The 20,073-nt window shown below is 36.9% G+C and overlaps 2 protein-coding genes across 5 annotated transcripts; both read left to right on the top strand.

Annotated features, from left to right (window-relative positions):
* Positions 1-2,541: 2,541 nt before the first annotated feature.
* Positions 2,542-19,755, top strand: LOC130722477 (DNA topoisomerase 3-beta). 4 transcript variants are annotated; one of them, XM_057573216.1, is made up of 15 exons: positions 2,542-2,722; positions 2,822-2,878; positions 3,349-3,452; positions 3,927-4,020; positions 5,668-5,767; positions 11,344-11,575; positions 12,978-13,140; positions 13,226-13,345; positions 14,381-14,460; positions 14,565-14,843; positions 15,416-15,584; positions 16,058-16,186; positions 16,260-16,472; positions 17,876-18,055; positions 18,901-19,755. In XM_057573216.1, exons 1-15 carry the CDS (start codon positions 2,702-2,704, stop codon positions 19,537-19,539), a joined length of 2,580 nt encoding a protein of 859 aa, XP_057429199.1. In that variant the 5' UTR covers positions 2,542-2,701; the 3' UTR covers positions 19,540-19,755. The 4 variants fall into 4 exon arrangements, with proteins under 4 accessions (XP_057429199.1, XP_057429200.1, XP_057429203.1 ...); XM_057573217.1 differs by lacking the exon at positions 2,542-2,722 and having other exon boundaries at positions 2,858-2,878; positions 3,932-4,020; XM_057573220.1 differs by lacking the exons at positions 2,542-2,722; positions 2,822-2,878 and having other exon boundaries at positions 3,350-3,452; positions 3,932-4,020; positions 5,682-5,767.
* Positions 6,955-11,283, top strand: LOC130722478 (ethylene-responsive transcription factor ERF118-like). The gene has a single exon (XM_057573221.1). It carries the CDS (start codon positions 7,065-7,067, stop codon positions 8,118-8,120), a length of 1,056 nt encoding a protein of 351 aa, XP_057429204.1. The 5' UTR covers positions 6,955-7,064; the 3' UTR covers positions 8,121-11,283.
* Positions 19,756-20,073: the final 318 nt, after the last annotated feature.

Genomic DNA, 20,073 nt, shown 5'->3' with positions numbered 1-20,073 from the left:
ACGATAATCTAGCGCGAAAGACAAGTTTTCGGAAAAGGAAATTTTCCTCCTCCTCCCCTATAGGGCTCGGCCACTTTGGTTAATTGTGGGGTTCGATTTTTCTTCGATCAAACTTGGTTCCTATGCTTTCATAAGCCGTAACTAAGGGTATTCTGAACTCGGAAAAATTATCGGATAAAAAACTGTCGCAGGGGTATTTTGGTCATGATTTTTAACTTAGGATTTTCAAAACTGAAATCCCAAAAATAAAATTTTGCAGGGACGTCACCAACGACGTTTATGACAACTAATCCTACTAACACTAAGCTAAGGCGATAGTTTTTAGCCTAAAGGTTGAAGCTTTACCTCAAAAACTCCAAAAATGGGTATTTAAGGCTAAAATTGATTCCGGCGGAATTCTGGCGACATAACGGAAAATCTAATCCGGCAGAAGTGATCTTGGGCACATATAGAAGAGGTTTAGAATCAGAAATGAAAGATTCAGGATAGTTTTGCAAAAACCCATAAACTATCCACTCAGAAAACTCTACAGAAAAGCTATGGAAAAAGCGATCAGAGGTAAGGATTAGCGACTATACCTCGAAACCTTGAAGCAGCAACTGATTAATCAACGATCAAGCAAGAATTGAACAAAATCTTCTTCTCCTCCTCTCCTCTCAAACTCGCGGCCTCCTTGGATGAAATGGGTAAGATATTTGTTTTTTCTCATTTCTTGGCTATATATAGAGGTTGGCGAAACGCGGTAAAATGAAAGTTTCGCGAATCTGATTTTTCCGGCGTCTTTCTCCGTGAATTAATAGATATGTTTTGGCGAAAGAATTCCAAAACTATAAAGAGGTCTCCTTGTATTTTTGGCAACTAATGCATAGTCGGTATAAAACTATTTTACTCGATAAGTTGCTTTTTGCATCGAATGTCGGAATAGAAAACTTCCTTCGGAAGAAAGATTGAAATCATCAAGAGAAATAGGTGTACGCGTGTAGAATATTCATTTGAAGCTCTGAATAGATAAAGTCCCCATAGTCGGGTGATTCTAGGGTTTTGAAATACCAGGGATTCGGTTTCGGCAAACTTCCGATGATTGGAATCGGACGTTCGTAGATCCTAGAGTTTCGCCTCGAAACGATTTTGATATATGGAAAAAGAGAAGTTCTAACATTTCTCTGAAGATTTTTGGAATTAACTTCCATCGTGCCTATAAATGAAAATTAGCTATATACTAGGGTTTCTGACTTAGGTTTAAGCGTAAAACGTTCGTGCTATAACTTTTATCGATCATAATGCAATCCTTGAATTTTTCCTGAACTTTCTCCTTCATAAATATATTTCATTTAATAAACTTTCGTTCAGGTTTCCCTTCACATTACATCAACCCTAATCGTGAATAAGAAGTTTATTCACTTAGCATAAACTTAAAAACTCGGGCCTTACATACTTCAATCAGAAATCCTTTAATTTACTGAAGTGTGGGATTATCATATTTTGCGAATTGGTTGGTGGAGTAATAAGTTGTTGCAACAAAATGCTTATTCCATTGACCAATTATCCAGAAATTTCGTGCATATCCGGCTGGCATCTACATCTCAAAAATTGAGAGTGGCTTGTTGGTCACCCCCGGATGAAGGAATAATCAAAGTGAATGTTGATGGGGCTGCTAGAGGTTCTCCGGGGCGCTGCGGTATAGGAGGAATTTTCAGAAACAACAAGAATGAGATCTTGGGGTTGTTCTCTAAAAACATGGGGGTGGGCTTTGCGTTTAAGGCTGAGGTTTGGGCTATCCATGAAGCTCTACACCTCTGTGCAGTCAGGCAAATCAAATTCCTACTTATAGAGAGTGACTCTTCCTTAGCTGTTGGATGGGTCAACAATAGAAGCAATAGGCCTTGGAAACTAGTGAACGCGCTAAACCAAATTGACTTGTGGTTGGTAGAGGTGCGGTGCCTATGCGTTAACCATATTTTTAGGGAAGCAAACAATGAAGCTGACAGATTGGCGAAGAGAGGTGCTGACTTTCCAAGAGATTTAGTCCATTTTAACTCTTCTTTTTAATTTGTTTGGTGGTAGTGTTAATGCATGCAACAACTCTTTCTGTTTTATTTTTCTTGCTGCTTTGTGGGAGGATATTATTCTATTTGTTAGTGTTGACTTTTGAATGAGTACTCTTTTCCCTCTCTTGGGTTTTTCCCATTTGGTTTTCCCTTGAGAGGTTTTAATGAGGCTTATTCACGAGTTGTTAAACACTGTTTTTTCTCTTCGCCCTCCTCAGCTTATGCTCACCTACTATGAGAAGGTTGTTCTCATAGACTTTTTCAATCCAATAAATCCACCTTTATTCTCAAAAATAAAAAAGTTTCGTATTAATACGAAATTTAAAATTCCGTATTTGTTTTAGTATGCAATTAATGATTAAAAATGTGTTACACATGCTCAAATACAATATGGTTTTTTAAGTTCTGTATTATCCCTATTATAGTGGGGTGTCAAACCCAATAGATGGGGTGCTAAACCTAACTCCCAATGTATAATGGCATAACCATAACTCGACTCAACTCGAATCGAATCGACTCTGCTTTCGTGCTCTATCTTGGCTCTTCTTCACTTTCTTTGTGAGTGGGACTTTTCACAAACAGTTGGCACCCGTTCGCAAATTCAAAAAAATAGGTTCATAGGTGAAGCAGAAACAAGTTGAATAGAAACAAAGATGGCTCCCAAAGTTCTCATGGTGACAAATAACACCTATAAACTCTTGCATCTCTTATGTATGTTGTTTGATCTTGAGTTCGTCGTCGTTACTCACAACCTATTGCGCTTTTCCTCGCAGGTCGCGGAGAAGCCTAGCATTGCTCTCTCTATCGCCTCTGTTCTCTCCCACGGCCAGGTAAAAACCTAAATCTCTTGTGTTTAATGCTTTGTTTGTCTTTGAGGAATTCATTGGGAGAAAACACAGGTTCATGCATTTTGTTAGGAATTTAGTTTTTTGATATATCGGAAAGACAAATTGCACCCTTCAGAGATTGATCCCGGGACCTCCTCCACCCAACTCACATGTTCCCTAACTCTTACCACTTGAGCTATTATTCGAGGATTGTTAGGAATTTAATTTGATGTTTTGTTTTAATTTATGGCTGAAAAATAAAAAAAAAAATACAGTGAGTCGAAAATGGCTGAAATATGCAATGGAGCTGTCCAATATTTATTTTGGTTTATTTTCTTTGATGTTAATTTAAAATTGTAATTTTGGTTAAAAAGGTTATTTTCCTGCATATTATTGCTGACAATTTCAGTGACTACTTGAAAAATGTCCTTGCGTACAACTTGCGGTTGAAAATGTTTGTTTCTTGTGATCAGATGTTTACAAGGAAAGGAAGCACAGAAGTTCATGAATTTGAGGGGAAGTTTCTTGGTTCCCCTGCACATTTTAAAGTGACATCGGTTATTGGTCATGTATTCAGGTCCTTTTCCTATCAAATTTTGATGAAGAATATGGCTTATTGAGTTTTACCCTTAATTTTTTTTTTAAATTCTATGATCCATTCACACTCCTTTAATCCTTCCTTGTCCTATAAGTGGAAGGTGGATTAGATTAAATTTCAATTAATACTGGAGAAGCTCACAATTAATGGCATTGAAAGCAAGAGCTTTTATATTATGAGGCTGTTCCATCAGTTGAAGTAAGGAAAAGATAGTAGAAAAAATCATTCGAGTTGTTAGGCATGAACATCTCCATGTGATTTTTGCTATATGTATTGTCATTGGAACTGGAAGTGTAGCAAGTGGCAAGTGCCTTGTTCTCTACTCAGATTCTGTAGATCAAATGATATTTTATGGGTTAAACCACGTAATCAGTCTCTTTTCATACTATGCATGTCTTCCTGATTGGTTCGAGTATTAACTGCAGTTTTTCTTTTTCTTTGTTGACAATCTAGTGTAGATTTTCCTGGTAAATATCAAGATTGGTCAGCCACAGATCCATTAGATCTCTTTCAAGCTCAGGTTTTAAAGAATGAATCAAACCCAAAGGTATTTCTTTATAAATATTTCACTGAAGTATTAGTTTCTCTATATCTTTAATATCATAATTTATGCCTTGTTTTGAGATTTTGGGGCAAGATGGATTGGTTGTCTATAATTTTCAGACCGAGGTTTGCTACGCTTTATATATCACAATAAGAAGTAATAACAAGCAATACAAGAAAATTGTTTAAAAGACAAAGAAATGATGCAGCTTTTTCACTTCTCAATCATGTATGTTTGTACAACCTGACTTGGGCCTATGCGGCCAGACTACCCTAAGCTAGACAAGTACATCACACTCCCTCTACACTAGGGCATACCAATTGTATTTTCCCAACTTACAAATGAACCTGATCCGGGGATCCCTAAATGGACTTCGTGAGAATGTTAGCTAGCTGGTCAATGGTATTGATGTAGCTAGTGACAAAACAACCAGAAGCATCTTTTCTGTAATAAAATGATATGTTTGGTCATTTGATGAAAGACCGGGTTGAAACTGCCAAACAACCCTATGGAAGTACTCTTCTTTTTACCCAAACCTGTCTACAACAGACAACCTCAAACTAAGGATCTTTGAGTGTCACATTTGTTCTAATACAAAGTTTAGACAGGGAAAAACTTGATCCTAGTGTGTCTTTGTTGGTACTCATCCACTCATGGAGGGTATAATTGTTATCATGACCTTCAAGGAGCAAGTGTGCTATTTCACCAAACCTTATCTTCAGAGGGAGACTTCTATGGAACATAGAAGCATCTTTTGGGTTACCCAATGTTCTTCTTGACCTGTCATTTGAGCCTAAGCCGAATCAACCTTAACCTGAATCAAACTCGAGCAGAACGTACTTTGGACTTCATCATCTGAACTCATGTTTACTAGAGCTAACCTTCCCAACCAACTAGTACCTGAAATTAATGTGAGATTTGGAAAATATATGGTGTACACAAATAGACCAAAGTTCATTCCAGGATCTATCTAGGATCAAGAGTCCAAGTCTTCTCCTTTAGATGAGGTCTAACCCTCCAATTTTCTTGGCGAAACTGAAATTGAAACTGTACATGATGACCTTGACCTTCCAATTGCCATTAAAAACAGAGCCATAAAATGCACCGAACAACCATTATACCCTCTCCCAAATTCTCTCTCCTTAAAAAATTCTCGCCTACCCACAACTTCCGTTATAAACCTAAATACTACATCTACACCTACTACCCTGTCTGAGGCATTATCTGATAGAAAATGGAAACAAGCCATGGATGTAGAAATGAAGGCATTGTAGAAGCATAACACCTGGGAGTTTTTACTCGCCAGAAGGAGGTCGGTTGGGTGCAAGTGGGTATATGAAGTGAATATATAGCTGATGGATCAATTGAGAGGTATAAATCAAGGCTGGTTGCGGAAGGGTTCACACAACCCATTTTTCTCTCCTATAAATACTTTTTATGGGGCGTGTAAAAGCTTGACTATATTGAAATGACTTTAACTGTTTTCATTGTCTTTGTTCCTTCCCCCCTTTTGTTTTGGGATGTGTTAGTTCCATTAATGTTAGCTACTTAAGAATTGAATTTTACTACCTATGGAGTAGGGAGTTGTATTATCTATATTTGCTTTTGTTTCAGTTATTTCCTACGGTTAATGTCAAATGTTTCATTCAGGCGCATATTTGTAGGCATTTAAACCAAGAAGCTCGTGGATGCCGTTTTTTGGTATTGTGGTTAGATTGTGATCGTGAAGGAGAAAACATATGTTTTGAGGGTAACAATATTCTTTGTTCTTAACATATTTCACTTTATTTTTTTTATTTCTTGATACTTTTATCATTATAACCTATTTGTGCTTGATATTGCAATGCAAAATTATTACTCTGATGATGTAAGTTTCGCTTTGGTTCTTAAAGAAAAAACCCTTAGCCCTTTTAACAAATCTACTTCTAGCTGCCTAACGTAACTTTCAAAAAAAGAAAAGTAAAAGAGCTACACTCTTCTACCCAATCTCTTTTACCTTCAAAACCGCTCCGATTCATTAAATTTATTTGCTACTTGCACCTTATGTTTGGTAAGAAAATAATAAAAGGAAAGAATGGTTGGTATGTAAAAAGAGAAATAAATAAAATAAAAGGTGAAATAAATATTATCTTATCTTAAGAGGGGAGTTCTTTTATTTTTGGAAATATATACTTTTATTTTAGGAAAATATATCTTTTACTTTAAGAAATAAATAGTCATTTATTTTAGGACGGGATATCTTTTTATTTTTGAGAAATAAATGTCCTTATTGTAGGAGGAGATATCTTTTATTATAGGAATGGATAAAGAGGGTTAATATAAATAGTCCCCTAGTTTTAAGAGAGCGATAACTTTTAGACATTGAATTTTTGTAAATTTTGGGGATATTCTAAGTGTTTGTACGAAAGGGATTTCCCTTTGATAAAAGAAGGTTAAACCTTCTTGAGAATAATAACGGAGAGAATTTCTTTCATGATTTAATTCTCCTTAATTCTGTACTATTTCTGGGGCCATTCAGAGTGAGAGACAGTGACAGGGTAGAGAGAGAGAGAGAGAGCGAAGAAGACAGAGGCACAGACAGACAAAGCAGCAGCCTTCTCCGGCTCAGTGAAAAAAAAGAAGGGCTTTAGCGGAAGCTTGATTTGTGTTTCCCGGAGGAATTTTGCCTTCAAAAAACACGCACACGAGGTGTTTGATTTATGTCGTCTGTGTTTACTCTTGGGGCTTCAGTTTCATTCTTCCAGACTCTATGCTCCTGTATGCTACTCTGCATTCTCAGGCAGAAACTCGTTAACCCAGCTGTTTCAATGCGATTGAGGCCTAAGAGGACTTGTTCTGGTGTCGAGTGTTTTGGTGGTTTTCACATACAAAGATTTTCTCATCTTTTCTTATTTTTGAGAGGGGATCTCACCTGAAAGCTTGAGATTTTCTTACCCTTTTTAATTTATTTGGTGTCAGTTTGATTAATTTCTCTTGATTTTGTTGAAAATTTTCTGGAAATTTTGAGGGGGTTTTGGGAGGGTTTTTCCCCAATTTTTTGATTCACCATGTCCAAGTCTCGAAAGCAACCTGCAAGTAGAAGGTTAAGGCCTGAGTTCAAGATGGCCAGGAAATTGCGGGTGATTTATGATGACCCTTATGCAACTGAATCATCTGATGATGAGTACTATCATTCAAGGGAGAAGAAGCCCAGGAAAATCAAAAGATGCATCACTGAGATTCCTCTTCCTCCTCTTGTTCCTGTCGTCACTGAACCTAACACCTTTGCTGAGAAGAAAATCAACATGAGCAGCAACAATGTTGTTGAGGTTCACAACAAGAAGAGGGTTTCAACCCAGAACCCTTCAACAAGGAGGCAACCCTCTTGCAAGTACAGAGGTGTTCGACAGAGGAAGTGGGGGAAGTGGGCTGCGGAGATTCGTGACCCGTTCAAAGGTGCCCGTCTCTGGTTAGGCACTTACAACACTGCTGAAGAGGCTTCCCAAGCCTATGAGAACAAGAGGCTCGAATTTGAAGCCATGGCTAAGGCTCTTGTACCCAACAATGGGTCTTCTGATAAGGGTTCTGCTTCAAACTCTTGCTCTGCTGCTGCTCCTGCTGAAGGTTCTGCATCAGAGAAATCATCTTCTGCTGCTGATGTTTCTGATGACTCTGATAGCATGTTCTCACACCCATCACCTTCCTCTGTGCTTGATGTGGATGCCTCAGCTAACAATTTGATTGAGAATGATGATAGCTCTAGTAATGAAGCTCCTGATGCTGATGCCACTGAGGCCTGTGACATGGTTGCTGAATTGGCTGGTCTAGAAATACCAGACTTGAGTCTCCTGACCTTGCCTCCATCCGCACCACCAACTGTTGCTGATGCTGTTGTTCCAGCTGGTACTGAGCCAAACCCTGTGCTTGATTTTGATTTCATATTTGATTATCCAGGACAGGGCTTTGATGATGATACCAACTTTGGTGGTGGCCTAGAGGATATCCCAATTTTTGGGTTTGACGACAATGTGCCTAGCCAGCTTCCTGATTTCGATTTTGGTGATTTTGGTTCTGATGAGTTTGCTGGTTGGATTGAGGAACCCTTCCATATACCCTGCGCCTAAAGTTTTGCAGCTATTACATAGGAATAAAGATGAAGAGTAATACATAGTTATATAAGTCTAAGTTATGTTGGTTCTATTGTACTAGTTTTGTGAGATCTCAGGAACTGCAAAGCCAGTTCCTCAGGAACTGCAAAGCCAGTTCCTGAGTTAGTAGTGGCGAGTTTATATTTATTTTGTTTATTGAGAGAGTATGTTAATGTTATATCAGTGCGATGTATTAGAGAATCCTTCGGGTTTTCCCGTGCTATTAGAGCTGTCCAAGGGTTCAACCAATTTTGTAGTTTCGAAGTTCTATTGCGGAGTATGAAATGAACTTCAGGTTTTGCTTGCAAAAAAAAAAAATCTTTACTATTTCTTTCTCATTGTAGATTCACTACAAAACCTAACACCTTGTTATTTGAACCTTAAGCTTAGTCCTTTTTGTTTTAGATTCTTTTCTAGGTAATATAATAGAATTTCCAAGTTAACTGTAGCTATGTGTCCATGTCAACTTGGATTTGTGTCAAGGGACTATTTTGTTACTTATTGTCATTGCCTTATTTGTATAGGTTACATAACCAAAGGTTGGCCCTCTGAATATTAACTTTCAATAATGATTAGTGAACCCCAGTACAATGTCGGCGTACATTAGACACCCAACACATAGTGGAGGGAGCAACTGAGTTAGTACAATGTGTTCGGTTCATTTGATATTGACCAAATAAAACACTTCCCCAAATATGTGAATGTTATTAACCACAATATATTAGTTGTATATATTGACCAATTAATAGAAATACTTAACCCCATATTTGAATCTTACTAACCACATTATTTCAATTGCTTATTATTAGAGGCGAGGATTGCTATACCCTTTATAATGTGACTATTTTGGCCATATCTCTAGTTGGGACTTCTCAAAACACCCCACACCCAAGAATAGAAATCTGGAGTGTGTAATTTGCAGGAATGAACATCTGCGGGTGACCCATATATGGATGGTCTCCAATAAACAGATATAGGATAGTGTTAGGGTTCTAAATATTAGATGTTTAATTTAGGCTAAAAAACACTTTTGGCCCCTGATGTTTTAAGTTTGTGCAAATTTTACCCCTACTCTATTTTTGTCGACGCTTCTACCCTCAATGTTTCAAAAATGTGCACTGTCTGCCCTCCGTCACTTTGACGTTAAAAAATTAACGAAATGAGCTTTATTGGCACTAGCAATGCCACCTCAGGATCTACGTGGCATGAAGGAAGAACAAAAGTTATAATATAAATAAAACTGTGTTGCAAAATATAACAATTATGTATGTAGTTCAACTGGTAAAGGGTTTGTTTTTCCAACTTGAGTTTGAATCCCCCTCACCTCTTTTTTCAAGTTCTGATTATAATTAGTGATGTGTCACGTCACGTAGATGCTGATGTGGCATTGCTAGTGCCAACTAAGCCCCTTCCGTTAATTTTTTAACGTCAAACAGATGGAGGGGCAGATAGTGCACATTTGTGAAACATTGAGGGTAGAATTATCGACAAAAATAGAGTAGGGGCAGAATTTGCATAAACTTGAAACATCAGGGGCCAAAAGTGCTTTTTAGCCTTTAATTTATTTGGTTAGAAAATATAGGAGATTAGTTGGAAAGTTGAATTACCTCACTATTACTCAGCTAGACATTTCATTTTCTGTTAGTGTGGTGGTAAGTCAATTTTCGCATACTGAAGTATATTAAAGGAGCTCCAGGGAAAGGTTTATTGTACGAAGACAAGGGACATACACAAGTTGTAGGATACTCAGATGCAGATTGGGCAGATTCTCCTTCTGATAGGAGATCCACCTCTGGGTGATAACTTAATTTCCCTGAAGAGTAAGAAACAAAGTGTAGTGGAAAGATCAAGTGCGGAGGCTGATATCCAGCCATGGCTGCGGCTACATGTGAACTTATTTGGCTCAAACAGTTGCTTCACGACTTGAGATTTGGGGATGTTTCACAGATTACAATTATTTGTGACAATCAGGCAGCCTTCCATATTGCCTCAAACCCAGTGTTCTCTGAGAGGACCAAACACATTGAGATCGATTGTCATTTCATCAGAGAAAATTTTATCTGGAGATATCAACACTAGATTCGTCAATTCAAATGATTAGTTAGCTGATGTTTTTACTAAGTCTTTGAGCGGTCCTCGAGTTAGTTATATTTGTAACAAGCTTGGTGCATATGACATATATGCTCCAGCTTGATGGGGAGTGTTAGATATCTTGTAAATAAGTAGGATATCCTTTATTAATTGTAAATAGGTAGCATAATCATGTAGTTAGGGAAATAAGATATTTTGTATGTATTGTACCTTTATGGTACCTATTATATATAATGAGTTCCGCTGTGAAGTTGGAATGCACGGATTCACCAAATTCCTCTTGTCTCTTTCTTTTCATTCAACAACTCTTATTTTTAATAAACTAACCCTATAAAGATAGACTCTTAAAATAAAATATAAGGTTCTAAAATGAAAGATAGATTCTTAAACTAAATGATAGACTCTGATTCCATCTTAGAATTTGGGCTATGCCTAACTGTACCCGAAAAGCTAGCGTAGAGGTAATTGTTGCTCTACCCTTTATAAGGACTATTTGACCATATCTCTAGTCAATGTGGGGACTTCTCAACACTTATATGTTACATAGACTTGGTTGAGTTAATGATAATGCATACCATTTGGTTCAAAGTTCAAACTGCGTTGACCAAATAATATACTCAATTAACCTGATATTTGACTGTTATTTATCAGTCCTATATATTTTTTCATATCACAAAGAACACATGTATGTTAACCAAATAATAGAAATACTTAACCACATATTTTTTGGAAAAACCAAATATATATTAATAAGGGCCCCCAATGTTCAAAAGCAAGCTTACAAAGGAAGACAACAAAACAACAATTAAAGGAAAGAAAAAGAAAACAAATACAGGAACAAACAAGAAAAACAAAGTTGTATACAAGCACCACTTTCGAATCTTTTTAACTACAATATATTAATTGTGGTGACTAAGTGTGTCCAATGTATGTCTACACTGCCCCTGGGCCTAGATATCATTATTGATTTACTTTTCCCTTCCTTGTTCATAGTGTGTATTTCATCTTATTGTCTTCTAGTAAGATTCATTGTTTTACATATAGTGTTATTTGAGATTATTTGAGTATTTAAAATAATGTTTTGGTCCTTATTTCAATGCTGTTGCAGTTATACAATCAACTGGTTTCAATGTAAATGATGTTTATCGTGCACGGTTTTCTTCTGTTACTGAGAAAGATGTCTTGAAGGCTCTAGACAACCTTGTCAGACCCAACAGAGATGAGGCACTGGCAGTAGATGCTAGGCAAGAGATAGATTTGAAAGTTGGGGTTGCCTTTACTCGATTTCAGACAAGTTTCTTCCAGGGAAAATATGGAAACCTAGACTCCAAAGTCATCTCGTTGGTTTTCTGCTCTCTTCTGTCTTTTTGCTTGTTTATCTTGTATTTGCTGTTCTGGATTTTTCTATGTCAAGTAACCAATTATCCCAACAGCTTAAGTTTTTGGGTAAGGACCACATGAATAATTTTATATTATATTCTAACATGCCTCCTCACGCAAGAGCCTACTCGGGCTTGAAGCATGTAGAATGCACTGGCCCACCTACCATCTGCTGAAATTCCACTTTTTATTAGAATAATGAGGGCTGCAAGGATCGAACTCTAGACCACTTGGTCACAGAGGCTCTGATACCATGTTTTTTTTTTGAAATAGCTCTGATACCATGTTAAGTAACCATTCACGTGAATGGTTTTATATTATATTTTAACATTCTACTTAGTTCCGCATTCTTCAAATTAATGAAGAAAGGTGGTAATATTTTTTGGTTAGATTAGATCTATTCAAAAGTAAAATATTTTAACTTGTACATATCTGATATTAACAATCAGCTGACAAGAGAGTTGCAGCTTAATGATTTAAATATAGACCGTACCATGGAAATATTGTCACAAATTAATATTAGGGAATTGATTAACTGCTATGAGGGTTTTCTTCATTTTAGGGTGTAGTAAAAATCAAGATTTTACCTAGGATGGGTATTAGAGAGAGAACTGCTTCATTCATCGCTAAACAGAACTGTAACATATATATATATATATATATATATATATATATATATATATATATATATATAACGGGTTTTTCAAGATATTTTTTGCAAATACAGATCTTCTAAAGCATGATGAGCTTGTGTGAGTAACAACCACTTAATTTCACCAAATCGAGTTCAAATCTTGGATCGGGATCAGCTGGGTGTGCAGAAACCATAAGATCATGTGATTTCACGAGTCAGTGCGCACTACGCTTGTAAATGAACTATGATGATCTCTGGAGTCATTGACTGTGCTGCTTTCAGATCTTGCAATGATAGAATTGTTTTCAAGATTAACTAGATGTTTGTCATGAATCTATTTGCTTTTAGCTTGAGCTTGTGGGACATTTAGTAATATGACATGGTATCCTAGTTTGATTCTTTGTCAATTAAGTAGCTGATGATCACTTTGTAATAAATTAATAAATGATAATTGTCTTTATTATGGCCTTGCTGTGCTTTGTTCTATTCTGCCTTTCATGTTCAGTTATACATTTGGGATCTGGGATTGGTTAGGTTGCTAGGCTTGATAAGCACTGCCATCAGGGAATGCAACCTGCAATATCGTCACTAGATCTAGTGGCATCTTAACTTCATTCAATTGCAGGAATTATCACACTTCACTAAATTTCTAATCGTTAAACTTTGTGTTAGTAGTTTGGTCAAACATAGATGGCATTATTCATTGTCTTAATTGCTGCGTATTTCAGCTATGGACCATGTCAAACTCCTACTTTAGGATTTTGCGTGCAGCGGTATTTACAAATAAATACTTTCAAGCCAGAAAAGTTTTGGAGTGTGAACCCATACATAGTTCACAGTGGCTATGAAATCCAGCTCGAATGGCAACGTAGTAAATTGTTTGACATAAATGTGAATATTTCTATCTCTTATTATTGTTGTTTCTTTGTCTCAAATTTACAAAAGACATCCATTTGATACTTCCATGCCATTGCAGGTTGCTACGATGTTTCAAAAGCTGGTTGCCGAGGATGGACTTTTGGAAGTGACCGAAATATCAGAAAAACAAGAAACCAAAAGTCGCCCTGTTGGTCTAAACACAGTGAATCTTCTAAAGGTTAGAAACCAAAGGGGATGGTAGTGTTTTATCTCTCACCAAGTAATATAAACAGTTAAAATATTTGTAATTGTTAGAATATAGTGTACAGTTATTAATTATTTAATTCCAGATAGTTTCAGTTTTGTTGTAATCTGGTAGGACTTTTACAGAATAAGTTAGACAGCTGTCGCTCAGTTAGCTTCTGATTAGCTTAGGTGTCAAGCAGTAGTTCTAGAAACTGATTCTGTTGGAACCAGTTTTTAGTGGTTAGCTGTCCATAACAGAAAGCCTAAGAGGCTAAAAAACTAACTGAGGAAATAATACTCTGCAAACAGAAATACATTCAAACAACAATACAACCATTATTCAACTAAGTATACAACACATAATACTCTAATAATATGAGATAAAAAGAGGGAAGAATAAAATATTCTATCATAAAATATTGCTATTTAAGACAAAAATTCCTAGCAGAAAAACAAACCCCAGGAATGGGATACTCTGCAAGCTGTGAATCTGAAGGAAAGGATGAGGTGAGTTATAGGGACTCAGTCAGGTACAATAAAGTGAATACAAAGAGATATAGTAATCGCTTGAGTGTTCAAAACCAGGCATAGTTCAAATATCAGAGTTGAAATGAAAAGGTATCAACCTTTAGCTTGTATTAACTATGAGTGCAAAGGATTAAGGTGAGAATGGAAGAAAAATGGTGAAATTAGAGAGACAAAGGAGTTTCCCAAGAGGGGAGAAGCGAAGAGGCGAGATATGTGGGGGAAAAAGTAATTTGTGGTCTTCAATCTCTTTGTATGTTTGTGTGTGTGTTTGTATCTCACTCAAACTGTGGGTTTCAGCAAGATTTTGGAGTCAGCATATTATATATATTATATATATTTAACCCAAAACAGTTCCTTTTCTCACCTCTGGATCTGACCCTAAGAGTGGAACAAAGGAGTTTTACTTCATTGACTAATAACTGAAATAGTTACATCTTGCTTTCTTTTTAGTACACTTGTTTAGATAAAATAACTCATGTACTATGTTTATTCTTTCCAGGTTGCTTCAAGTGCTCTTGGATTTGGTCCTCATATGGCTATGCAACTAGCTGAACGGTTGTATACTCAAGGCTTCATCAGGTTTTCACATGATTTCATTCGTGTATAATATTAAAATGTAAGATTTACATTATTTTTTTTGCATGCAATAACCTATGATTGGTTTCTACATGATGTTTCTCAAGCTATCCACGTACAGAGAGCACAGCATACCCACCTTCATTTGACTTTCGTGGTGCACTCTCTGCACAAGCAAATAATCCAACTTGGGGTAATTATGTGGAAGGGCTACTTACCAATGGTTACCTGAAACCTCGACTTGGAACTGATGTAGGCGACCATCCTCCCATTACTCCAATGAGACCTGCAGCGGAGGATATGTTGGGCAATGATGCTTGGAAGCTGTACCAATATATTTGCCAACACTTCATAGGGACAGTGTCTCCAGACTGCAAGTATGCAAGGTAAAAGCTCAAGTGTTTCAACAACATTTCTCAGTTATCTACTTTTATGGTTTTGGTTCATTCAGTAATTTCACTAATGTCCTTTGCCTTTTATTCGATTTAATGTTATTAGAGACAATGTGTTAATTTATCCTGGTTGTGTTCTCTCATTGATATCTTAGTCTTTTTGAGATAATGATAAATGATACTGAATGCTGAGTACTGGGGTTAAACATTCTGTGACTATGTATTAGGCCAAGGTAGTTTTTCTTGGTCAGTTCATAGATATGTAGGCCCTTAAACCTATTGGAATTTTCGGCCTCCCAATTTTCCCATGTAAGACTGCAGCAAAATTGCAAAAATGCGTATTATATAAGATGCAGAGTGTGGCTTCCCCAAAATTTGTTGTTTATCATCATGGTAATCATGTAATTGCTAGGTATTATATTGACACAGTGTTTGCTTTTCTTCAATCTAAGCTTAACCTTTGTCCAAACCTTTGCAAATATTTACCCGCCCTTGCTTGGTCTGATTGCATGAACATGGTAAACTTGTAGTTGTAGTTTTCTCATGCACTATTGTCGTACTTGCAGGAGAAAGGTTGAGTTTTCAATTGGGGGAGAGTCCTTTCATTGTACAGGGCAGCATGTTATCACCAAAGGATTTACGGCTATAATGCCTTGGTTGGCAATAAATGATAAAAATATTCCATCATTTATAAAAGGGCAGAAAATAGAAGTATCAAAGGTGGAGCTCTATGAGGTAAGTGTGGAACCCTTGCGACTCATGTTCAGTTTCTATACAGTGTTATGTCTAATTTTGTTATTACTACTATTATCATTATCACTGTTATTATCATTATCTTCTCCAGCGTCCTCCAATCACCTTCCAGCCACCTTCCGACATCTTCTGGTGACTTCTCCGGTGTCCTCCTCCTCCTCCTCCCCCTCCTCCTCCTCCTCCTCCTCTTCTTCTGCTTCTGCGTTTTTTGGGCTGTCCGTTGATCTGATTGATAAGATATATTGTTATGATAAACTATATTGTTATCTTATGGTAGATTAGGATAAGATACTATTTTTCTTATTTAGATTAGGGAACCTAGTTTATATGTAGTGCATTCTGAATCATGATAATTGACATCCATTGTTCAAACACTTTCAGTTTAATTGCATAAAACTCATTTCACATGAAAATTATGTGTGCATATTACTGATGGCAGTACCATGATTATCCAGGGGACTACAACACCTCCAGATTATCTTACTGAAAGTGAACTGATCTCCCTGATGGAGAAAAATGGAATAGGAACAGATGCATCAATTCCTGTTCATATTAACAACATATGTGAACGGAATTATGTGCAGGTAGTGGATATAGGTTCGTGGTCTGTGTTTATTTTGTTCAATGTCAGGGTATTCACTTCACATCCAATTGCAGGTACAAGCGGGCAGAAAGCTTGTCCCGACTACGTTAGGCATAACTTTAGTAAGAGGCTATCAATCAATTGATCCAGACCTCTGCCTGCCCGATATCCGTAGCTTCATTGAGCAACAGATTACTCTTATTGCTAAGGGTCAGATTGATCATCATCGTGTAGTGCAGCATGTAATCCAACAATTCAAGCAGAAGTTTTGTTACTTTGTCAAGAAGGTTGGCTGACTAACTTTTGTGCTTGTCTTGTTTCATCATGTCTTAATTTTCACAGCATGACAGGTTTTCATTTGTTTATTTTTTCTCAATTTAAGTTTGTTTTCCCCTGACCCTCCTTCCATCACCCCCAAAATGAACATGCACTTGTTGGTTTTGAACTTGTTTGACTGAAATTTTAAAATTAATTCATTCTCATGCTTTCAATCAGACCAACCTTAAGTGCATTGGGTGACGTTTTAAAAATTTGCTTTACAACTTGATCTTTGTTTGGTAAAAACTTTTCAAAATAAGTTAGTCTACCTTATTTTTAAAAGCACCTAAGGCGCTAAAATTCAATTTCTTTGGACATCAGGCGAGCACCGTCCAACTTCCGGTGAACACTGTGCGTTGACTTTCAGCCTATCTCTGGCGACCACTGCCCTTGTTTCCTTGGGCTTCTGTTCTGCTGTTTTTTAATTTCCTTTCTTTTCCTCTTTATTTTTCTATTCTCAATCATTTCATTTAGTTACCCTTCGGTTCTCTCCTCTCTTCTCTATCATTTCATCATGTTATGAATTTTAAGTTATATTTTCCATTTGTTTAGTAATTATATGTATATACTATTAAACTGTTAATTATATAAAATTATATATGAAAATCAGAATAGCGGCCATCCCGCTATGCGCTAACCCACTTTAGGGGTTGGCCGCTATCCGCGATTGCTACTATGCTCCATTGACACCTGCAAAGGGTGGCAGCAAAAGGGCACTATGCGGACAACAAAGGAGCAAAGGAAATAAGGCTGTAATAAGACGGCTAGGGCTCTTTAGACCAGGAGCTCTAATATCAAGTTGAAATGAGAAGAAATGTAATTTTGTTTCTTATTACAAAGTACAATACAAACTACGATAGATGGTTGCACATTAATAGACTAAGGCTCTCCTAATTAAAGAAATAATTACAAATAATTTAATTTGGACAAAGCTCCTATTTACAATTGTACGAATCATATAAATAAGGAAATAAATACCTCATGATCTTATAATGATATTACAACAGATAACTAGAGATGAAAGAAGGTCAAAAGTTTCAAAACAAATGAACAAAAGAAAAAGTCCAAAGAGCCAAGTGATTGGCGGGAAATGAATAAAGAAAAATGACACGATGGATGCTACAGTGAAAAGTTATGTAAGTTTATTAGTTGTAGATTACTATAGTATTGGCAGATGTGCAGGAGTCTTTGTGAATGAACTTTTTAGTATCCGTGAGTTGCTGCCTGTTGCATTTCTTTGATCATGAGATTCTCCACAGCTTCCTTCGAAATTATTTAATCTGCACATGTAGTTCACCATGTATAATAAAGTTGCAGATTTCATGAATTTATTCTCTCTTATACTAATTCTGTTGCTTTCTATCTGGCCCAGATTGAAGCCATGGATGCATTATTTGAAGCACAATTTTCCACACTTGTTGATTCAGGCCGTATTCTTAGTAAATGTGGGAAATGCTTGCGGTATATGAAGTACATTTCTGCTCAGCCCTCACGTTTATATTGCGGTATATGTGAGGAGGTGTATTATCTTCCACAGAAAGGCACAATCAAGGTATACTATGTAACTATAATATATTGTAATCTATCAAACTTCCTTGATATTGGTGATTGGTTTCTCAATCAAAAGAAAATGGCCCTCTTTCTAATATAGTGTAAAGACTTCACTTTCCATTTACCATCTCTCTCTCTCTCTCTCTCTCTCTCCTCTTAACTGCACCTCTTCCTCGTACTGTCTCTCTTCTAACAAGACAACCCAGTGCCCCTAAAGCTTCTGCCATGGCTGTGTCCAAGTAAGAGTCAGAGCTATTTTAGAGTTTAGAGTTTAGACATATTATAGGCAGTCTTGTCTTTTTTCATAAGAGGTTGATCCCATGATTTGAACCAGTGACATCCTAGGCATGGCGTGGAAGCAACACTAACTGTTGCGCCAATTATCTTCTATTGTCTCTCGTTCTACATCAATTTGGTATCAATGCTAACGTCCTTTCAAGCATATGTACCTTTAGCCTTGTCAAATATATCATGCAAAACCGGAAGCATTTAATCACACTAAACCGCTGACTTACAAATATAGAATGTTTCTGTCTAAAGGCTGTTAGAACTTGCCATTTCTTTGCGGAATCTTTGAGAGCTTTTGCATATAAATCTCTCCTTGTACAACCACCCCTGCCACTTATGGGAGGCTGCTGATAACATTCCACGAGATTGATTGGCAAGGAATCATTTCCATTTAATATTAAGTCTTTTCATCCATTTGAGAATGTTTCTGTTGCTATATTATGTTGTGTGATTAACTGGTTTCTGGTATTTTAGAATGTTTATGTTGCGGTATTATGTTGTGTGATGTGCCCAATATCTGTTACTGTTACCCACATTTGCATTAACTGGTTTCTGCAGCTGTACAAGGAATTGTCTTGTCCTCTAGACAATTTCGAGCTTTTGCTCTGCTCGATGGGCCCAGATGGTAAATCTTTCCCTCTCTGCCCATACTGCTACAGCAATCCCCCATTTGAAGGTATTGAAGCACTCATAAATACGGCGAAAACTAGTACTTCGGGCAAGATTGGCAAGGGAGCTGGCATGCCATGCATCCTATGTCCCCATCCCACTTGCCCAAATTCTCTGGTTTCCCAGGGTGTATGTGCTTGCCCAGAGTGCAGCGGGACACTTGTCTTAGACCCAGTAAGTGCTCCCAAATGGCGACTTTGTTGCAATATGTGCAATTGCCTAGTTTTTCTTGCACAGGGTGCTCATAGAATTTCCACTACTAAAGAACGGTGCCCTGAATGCGACTCTTCAATCATTGAAGTGGACTTCAATAAGAAAGCAACTCCTCTAGAAGATGGATCCACTTTGCACCGTGGTTGCATTCTTTGTGATGAGTTACTGCATTCCCTTGTGGAGATGAAACATGGGAGAGGCTTCAGGCAGAGTTCACGGGGAAGAGGAAGAGGAGGAAGAAAAGGCGGGTATAGGGGCAGAGGACGCAGGGGTGGATCAATGGTGGACCCAAAAATGAGTTTCCGAGATTTCTAAGCAGTGGTTCACTGCTCACCATGTATGTATGGTTCTTTTTTTTTCTTCAAGAAAACCGCACTTTACTATGTTTCTTGAGTTATCATGTCCTTGATGGATTCATTAGTTTTAATTTTCTAAGGTCGATTTTTTAGTTGTTCAGTTACCTTAAATTTGTTCTTGGCATAATTTTCTCCTTGTTAATCTAAGGGCCCGTTTGGTGGTCAGGATAGGATATGATATGTGAACAGGATATCAACAGGATAGGATAAGAGCAGGATAGACTCTTATCATATCCTGTGTTTGAGGTGCACATGATAAGAACAGGATATGATAAGGAAAAATGTATCAGATTTATATTTGAATAAAAAATACATTTAAAATTGATCATTCTATTAAATTTAATTTCTTTACATTTTCATGAATGAGTCTATATTTTAAAATAAATAAAATTAATTTAAATTTTATTAATTAGCATATTTTATTGTTTTGAAGATGCCTTATATGTTAAATAAAATTATGCAGTTAACCGATTGGTTTTCACTTAGTTGTGAC

Source organism: Lotus japonicus, chromosome 6 (assembly GCF_012489685.1).
Source record: "Lotus japonicus ecotype B-129 chromosome 6, LjGifu_v1.2".
Classification (NCBI taxonomy): Eukaryota; Viridiplantae; Streptophyta; class Magnoliopsida; order Fabales; family Fabaceae; genus Lotus; species Lotus japonicus.
The sequence above is the reverse complement of the archived record's forward strand: the minus strand, read 5'-3'. Positions and strand labels throughout refer to the sequence as shown.

Excerpts from the sequence above, each read along its gene's own strand:
- LOC130722478 (XM_057573221.1), top strand. The coding sequence starts at position 7,065 with ATGTCCAAGTCTCGAAAGCAACCTGCAAGTAGAAGGTTAAGGCCTGAG.
- LOC130722477 (XM_057573216.1), top strand. The coding sequence starts at position 2,702 with ATGGCTCCCAAAGTTCTCATG. Across the intron at positions 13,346-14,380 it reads ACACAGTGAATCTTCTAAAG|GTTGCTTCAAGTGCTCTTGG; the intron begins GTTAGAAACCAA and ends TATTCTTTCCAG. Across the intron at positions 14,844-15,415 it reads CCAGACTGCAAGTATGCAAG|GAGAAAGGTTGAGTTTTCAA; the intron begins GTAAAAGCTCAA and ends TCGTACTTGCAG.